Source organism: Halyomorpha halys, unplaced genomic scaffold (assembly GCF_000696795.3).
Source record: "Halyomorpha halys isolate HHAL.00 unplaced genomic scaffold, Hhal_1.1 Scaffold720.1, whole genome shotgun sequence".
Lineage (NCBI taxonomy): Eukaryota > Metazoa > Arthropoda > Insecta > Hemiptera > Pentatomidae > Halyomorpha > Halyomorpha halys.
In genome coordinates this window covers 291,847-299,895 of record NW_027110122.1, presented here as the reverse complement: position 1 = coordinate 299,895, position 8,049 = coordinate 291,847, and the positions used below count along the sequence as shown (strand labels likewise).

At 32.1% G+C, this 8,049-nt stretch overlaps 1 protein-coding gene across 2 annotated transcripts in view; it reads left to right on the top strand.

Moving 5' to 3' along the window:
• The window catches only part of LOC106685642 (uncharacterized), a 13,547-nt gene extending 9,832 nt beyond the window's left edge, over nt 1-3,715 (top strand). The window contains exons 3-4 of one of the 2 annotated variants that reach the window (XM_014428437.2): nt 1,405-1,568; nt 3,427-3,715. In XM_014428437.2, the coding sequence (XP_014283923.1) occupies nt 1,405-1,568; nt 3,427-3,667 (405 nt within the window). In that variant the 3' untranslated portion in view covers nt 3,668-3,715. Of the gene's footprint in view, nt 1-1,404; nt 1,569-1,807; nt 2,140-3,426 lie in introns of those variants that run through there. The other variant, XM_014428438.2, reaches the window with a different exon arrangement.
• Nucleotides 3,716-8,049: the final 4,334 nt, after the last annotated feature.

Here is an 8,049-nt window from a genome sequence, read left to right as displayed (position 1 = left end):
ACAAAGGATGATGCTGCTGATTGGTCTGATTTTGTGTGGTGTCTATAACCTAATTAATATCTCCCCCACTGTTGTGGACTAAGCATGAGCCTTTCAGTTGATAGGATCATTTTTTTTTACCTTTATTGAAATTTACAACCGTAAACAATAATACATATAGTAAATTTTATGTAAGTTTATAATGGAATGATATTGGCGCGTAGAGAAACTACCCATTACTAGCCCTATAAACACGTTTTTGACGTCGGCCATCTTATTTTCAGGTGCCTCGGAGGATTTTCAGGAATGGAAGAGAAAGTTTTTTTTTTTTATTATTTAATGTAATTTACAACTGTACAAAATAATACAAAAGGTAAATATGTTGTATGTTTCATATACACTTGAAAATCTTGGGAAGGAACCACCCATTGGTGGTACTTCAAACATTAATTTAAATTAGAAGGTCCCGTGCCCATCTTCTTTTCAGACGCCTCGGAGGATTATCAGGGATTGTTAAGGATGAAAGATTAAGAATTAATGGGTTAGGATGGTTAAGGAGTTTGGAATGAAAAGCCGCATATCTGTTTTGGGTCAAATCTGCAACGAATGGGATGTTAAGGTCTTTGTGAATGAGTTTATTTCTAACATAATAAGGAGCATCAAGGATTTTACATAGGATTTTGGATTGTAACGATTGGATGCGGGAAGAATTTGATGGTTCTTTGGAGTCTCAGAGCTCAATTCCACATGTCCAAATTGGTCTGATTATCGTAGTGTATACTACTTTTTTGTAGTGAATAGGAAGTTTAGAGCGTTTGTCAAGTAGGTGTTGTAGCAATCGGAATCTACGAGCAGTTTCTTGTCGTTTCAGTCTTGTGTGTGGATTCCAAGTAAGTCTCTTGTCAAGATGGAGTCCTGAGTATCGAATCTGTTCAACAAAGAGAAAGTAACCTTAGAACCTAGCGGATTTGAGTGGTTAGGAAGTTTATAATGGAAGGAATGATCGTTTACACATGGAACATTAAGCTCTTTATGTATGATTTTATTTGTGAATAAGAAAGGAGCATTGAGGATTTCACGAAGGATTTTGGATTGTGAGGATTGGATACGAGAGGAATTCGAGGTTTAGAGGAGCCCCAACAATTACTACATGCTGTACAGATTTAATTTTTTTATTAATCTATTCTGAAACGAGTGAAGATTAATATCAATTCAAAGATTGGCGGTAAGAGAACGTTTTGTGAAGCGTGCACCGCAAAAGACATTTTCGCTTGTATTTGTGTATAATATAATATGACGATATAACGATATTTTGTGTATAATATAATATAATATAATGATATAACGATATTTGTTGTATAATATCATATAATGATATAAGATATCCATCAAAAATTATCTTTCTGTCTTTTCCTCAAACGGCAGGATGTGCCGAAGCCAAAACGGATAGAACCGCCCAAACACCGCTGTAAACATGATCCCTCCTCGTTCATAAGGGACTACAAGGAATCGGAATCAAAAGACGTACTTAAAAGTTCCCATCTTCGAGAAACAGTGGTCAGGTGTGCCTTTTGTCCGGAACCCTACAGGTATGAAATTTATACACAACATTCCTTAAATCGTTTTAGAGATTTTAGCAGTTGTCAGAAATGACTGTATATATTTTGTATACCATTTATATATATTCTTATTGAGGATGTGGTGGTCGGACGTGTCCAACCTCAGGATTCTCGAGTCACAGACGAAGCTGGTTCAAGTTCGTATTAGGTAGATTGGTAGCAAAATCTGCCGAGTCAAAAGGTATTCTTAAGTTAGTATTGATTTTCAGGCCTTGGATTAGAAATGCTAAAGCAGACCACACGTTCAAGAGCTGTTTGTTCCATCGTCCAAATGAAAAGGCTTGTTTGAATATAAAGTCGTCCTGGCTACAACCTAAAGATCCCATGAGAGAACACTTGACGTCTACTTATGGTTTTTTCCAGAGGATCACTTCCAAGTCAATTCAAGATCCTTACGAATTGAAGTATAGACTCAAAATGATCCTGAAAGAAGGAACAACTATTTGAACAAGGCGAGGTATTGCCTTTGACGAAAGGCAGAATCATGATAACAAGAGGAGATAATTATTTTACGATAATAAATATATGCATTTTTATTTTAAAAAAAAAAAGATTTGTTTTATTTTTTACCTTACGTGTTATGAATATTCGGTTATATTTTCATTGATTTTTAATGACAAATAAATTATTATTTCATGTAAAATTTGTATTTACTTCTGAAATTCAACTTGTGTTTTGAACACAAAACGACAATTTTGCTATTTTCAAACATTTATGAAGAAATGAAAAAATACCTGTGATTTTATTGGATGCTAGATTTCAGGAAGATAAATATTCTTTCCAAAATGAAAACAGTCAAAATGGTCTCTGCAATTCCTGTGTAAAATTAAACTTGCGGTTTATCCGCGAAGCCAACAGGGCGTATACAAATATTCAGGATATTGAAGGTTCAAAATGGCTGGAATTTTTTTGTTAGTGTTTAATTCGAATTTCATCTTTACCAATGGTTTTAAAACAACAAAATTTAGATTTTTTTTTTTCATTTTTCCTTATAACTAGAAATTGGGAATTTATAAAGATAAACTTTAAAAATAAAATTAAAGTAGTCAAATTTTTTTACAAAATTCGTAAATTATATTTAATTTTCGGTAAATCTGCGATATCACAAGACGGAGTTCTAAAAATAGGCAGTTAAATCTGGTCCAACACTCTTGGTCTACTTTCGTCCGGATGCCTCCTTCAGTTTTCAAACCTGATCCAGCACTCCTGGACTACTTCCGTCCGGATGCCTCCTTCAGTTTTCAAACCTGATCCAGCACTCCTGGACTACTTCCGTCCGGATGCCTCCTTCAGTTTGCTAACCTGATCCAGCACTCCTGGTCTACTTCCGTCTGGACATCTCCTTCAGTTTGCTAACCTGATCCAGCACTCCTGGTCTACTTCCGTCCGGATGCCTCCTTCAGTTTGCTAACCTGATCCAGCACTCCTGGACTACTTCCGTCCGGATGCCTCCTTCAGTTTGCTAACCTGATCCAGCACTCCTGGTCTACTTCCGTCCGGATGCCTCCTTCAGTTTGCTAACCTAATCCAGCACTCTTGGACTACTTCCGTCCGGATGCCTCATTCAGTTTGCTAACCTGATCCAGCACTCCTGGGACAATTTTATCTATTATTCAAGTAATAAGGAATAGAAAAAATATATATTTCTATTACCCTCTCTCCCTGTAGAGGGAACAATTTTTTTTCTTACAATTTGAGCCTGTTTACGGAACACAACGAACTTTCAATACCAAAAATAACATTTAGGCAAATTATTCGTTCGTTTAAAAATTGGAAAAAAAAAATATGCCCAGCCAAAAAATATTTTCAAGTAAGTATTTATTTTCAGGGCTTGGATTAGAAATGATAAAGCAGACCACACGTACCTGAGCTCAGAGTTTCATCTTCCACTTGCAGAGTTCTCTTCGGAAATAGAGCTGTCCGGGTTAAAACAAAAAGAAGATACCAAGAAGCAAAATTGGTGTAAAATGAAGAGCTATACCGATAATATACATCAATATTCGATTCAATACCCTTGCGATTTGAGGGCGAAACTCAAACAGATTCTGAAAAATCAACAAATCATTTGAACAAGGAAGGGAGAGTACTATTGCTGGGAGACAGCAGCATCAAGACCAGAGGAGATCATTGTTTTTAGTAAATAAGATTATATTTTAAGATTTTTGTTTTAATTTTGGAGATCGTAGAGTCATAATAGTAAAATAAGTCACATAAAAAATGTTTTAGGAAAAATCGTCTTGGTTCGTCCTACGTAGATTTTTGAAACTGTTTAGATAAAGTGACTGAAGGAGTGAAAATTTATTTATTTTTTTCCTGCAAATTAAAATTCCACAGCTTAAACTTATTCAGTTGATTTCAAAATTGAAATCTTCCTGAAGATTGATAAGTCACCACAAGTAATACATAAAAGGAAGTGAAGTGCAGTATAACTAACTCAAATATTAAAAAAAAAAAAATCTTTTTTGTGTTAGCCAATGTTTCGCTACGATTTGCAGGGCTTCATAAGGTCTAAACAAATAAGGTACAATCAATGCAAAAAATAAGAGAACAGGTAACATAAAAAAAATTAAACTCTAAGGGATGGTTAAAAATTAGTTAAAATATGTGAAAGTTTATATAAAAATTAACACAGGAAAGTAAAACAAATAAAAATGAGATGTACAGTGAAAAGTATAAATAAACAAGAATTACAAAAAGTATTAGACAATATTAAACGGAAAAGTAGATAAAAGGGTACCCATAGTACTGAACACAGGATTATTCAATACATACTCAATGACGAAAATAAAGGAAATAAGGATAAACCAAAGGTTATGAAACAATACAAATAATGTACAAAATATAACAACTAGTTTTCTCAATGACGGAAAAATCAGCGAAAGAATGAGATAAAGGCGGACGAATACGTTACAGCACAGTTTTTATGTTTTGGGGCTAAATGTTGATTTTTATTGATTTTGATTGAACTAGATTTATCGAATTAAACAAATTTAGTTGAATGTATACCAATATTTAATCATTTCGATTTCAGTTTATTATTTTTTTCTTTATTTAATTTATAATGATGAGCTGACCATAGATAATATATATGAGAAGAAAATGGTTGGGGGTGCGGTCATAATATAACACAAATAAGTAGAGAGAACATTTTTAATATAATTAATAATTTACTCCAATAAATATTTTAACTTATTTGTGTTATTTACTGAGCGCACCCCTAACCATCTTCTCCTCATATTTAATTTACAGTTTGAAATTGACAAATTTTTTTATGGAAAGCAGTGCATTGATTAACACCTGATATTAAAACTAATGTAATTGATTAACACGTAAAACTAAAACTAATGAAATTGGTTAACACATGAAATTAAAACTAATGAAATTGATTAACACGTGAAATTAAACCTAATAAAATTTATTGACACGAAAAATGAAACCTTATTACTTATTTATTTAATTCATAGTTTTTCGATCCATGTTTTTTTTTCCAGAACATGCAGCATAAACATCTTATAGAAAATTTTAACTGTAATTTCGCTTTGAAAATATTTTTGAATATTGCATTGCATTTTTTTTTCTATATAAAACAAAATTGAGGGAGTTTAAAAATTTATTGCCAGTCCCAAGCCTTCATAATAGAAATATAAAACTATTTAATACAATTAACTCCCTCATAGTTCTTCAATTGTGGATAAAATAAAGGTTTTTATTCAGAATAATTTTGTATCTATGTTTGCATTTAAATGTAGAGAGTATTTAGCGAGTTTAATTCAATTCAAAAAAGTTATTTAAACTTTCCATGTATTAATATTATAAATTAAACAATAAATATGATTATTCCAATATTTGGGTGTACACATTTTTTTTACAAATTACTGCACGATTTTGCACATTTTGGATTTTTTTACTGCACAAATACCCGGTCTCCAGTTATAGCTAATGACGGTTTCAAGAAGAAACCATAGAGTTTAGAAAAATAAACTTAATTACAAAATCTGAATTAAAATTATTAATTAAATTTTCGAGCTCTGTAATTTCAGGCAACGCAATCTTTTGACAGTTTTGAGAACTTGATAGAGAGCGGTAGCGATATCTGTTGTCTGACCTCAACACTTCTGAGTACAAAAAAAGAAGTTTACAATGCAACAGAACCCCGCTTATCCACGATTGTAATGCCCAAAACATCGCCGGTAAAGCTAACATGAAAAAAAAACATTAACTTTTATTTTAAGTAAAAAATAAAATAATGTAAAAAAAATTAAATATTTTTAATTGATTAATCTATGGGTCATGTTAATATAGGGCGATTTTAAATTGATTAGACCCATTAGATAAGTGATTATTTGAGTTTTAATAATATGATGATTAAGCAAATAATATATTTTTGTAATTATGATTTTGTCGTCATGAACCCCATTGAATTCGGGATACTTTCACGAAATAAGAATTTCATTGTTACGTCCCATTTTTTCGATTGTTTCTCGTAATTGGTTTCAAATAAACAAGTAACTGATTTGCCAGGTTTTATTGAAAATGTACATTTAGGGCAAATATTTGTACTTTAACAATTTATTTTGAGACATTTCCCGTTATAATAAATTCAAATATTAGTTTATATAAATGTGGCTCGAAGCAATCCATCAGAACCCCTCTACACAACAATAAATACCAGTATAGTTGGTAAGAGACTACGTGGGCGATCAAAAAACTGATGGATAGACAGAATCGACAAAGATACAAAGGAGCTTCATGAACCAAGCTAGAAATCAGTAGCCCAAGATAGGCAGATGTGAAGAAGGCTGGTTCGGGAGATCAGATAGTAAATAAGAAAAAAATGTATGAAAATTAGTTTCAAAATTAATCAACTAAATAAATAATAACAGAAAACATTAATAAAATTACAATTTTACTTTATTTTCTTAATTATTTAATTGGTGGATTGAAAAGCGTGTAATTTATGAAATATACAAAATTTCCTTTACAGATTGAAAACCTTACTTTTTATTCTGGATAAAATAAAAAAATAAGTTCTACTAATTTTGTGTGTCCTACAATGTGGTACATTTAGCCGTAAGCACTCTTACGCCCTCACATCGGTAAGCCCAATAGTTCACCTTCTGCTAGCGTAGCGACATCTGAAGAATGGTACCATATTGTTGTGGTAACGTCGAAAGACTGGAACCCTTTCGGTTAATCCCATCTATCCTAACTTCTCCATTCTGGCTAATATTGCATTCTTCTTCTACTTTTGCTATGCATTGAACCTTGTTTACAACTTGTTACCTACGATTGACACTTGTTTACGCACCTGATCGCAGACCTGGTAATAGATCCAAGATGGGTTAGGATCGATAAAGACTAACCCATCAGACCAGATATAAACGGATGGACTTTTCGGCAAGTAAGTCAATTATAGTCTATCCCAACTACTTATCGCTCTTTGTGACTTATTCCTCTTTGGCGTAGCTAAAGGTAAAGCCAAATCTGAAGGGAGTAACTAAAAGGGTGACAACCCCGGTACAACTGCAGCGAGAAGGTTTGCTTAGGTTTCCCCACATGTAATAGGTTTTTTTCCCAAGAGGTAGTCATACATTTTGTCTGTTTTTATTTATAATTATAAAATACAGACTGACTACCAGGGCCCTGTTTCATAATGAAAGCTAATAGTATTAGTACATACTACAAGTATAGAAACAACGTGGTAATTGCACTAATACTTTTTTTTTTCATTATATGGAGGACTATTAGTGGTATTACACGAGTTAAAAAGTACTAAAATACAAGTTACTGTTGTACAAGTCAGTGTAATTGTATTAAGTTAAATCGACAAGACTAATAGTATTAGTTTGTACTTCATTATGAAACAGGGCCCTGTTGAGAAAAAATGGTTACATGTGCGAAAAACTAAAACAAACCTTACCTTCATTTCAAAACCGATTCAGTTATTGCCTAAACCTGAAAATAGTATGATCACAATGTAGAAGACACTGCAATAAAAAATTGTAAGTAATGGTTTTATTTAATAATGATTTAATTGTAATATTTTTTAATCAGTTTTATAGCAATTATTTGAAGAAAGTATTTGTTCTATAAAAAACTATTTTTCTCAGTGTAGGTCATGACTATGCAAACAATAAAGTTGCGAAACGTCCCCAAAACAAAGTTGTTATCCTCAAGACACAGAAAAAATATATATACCCACAACACCCAAGAGAAAAATTAGCAATACATATACTAGGTATTCACATACAATAACAAATCATTAATCTGTATCATTTTATCATATAAATTTATTATTTACATAGATCTATTAAATAAATACTTTGCTCCTTTGTGTAGGTTTGAAGATCATATAACCCAATATCACTTCTTAATATATTATATATTTCAATGGTAATAATATAAATATAATATAAATTTCAATGGTAATAATATAAATTTGAGTCTGTAT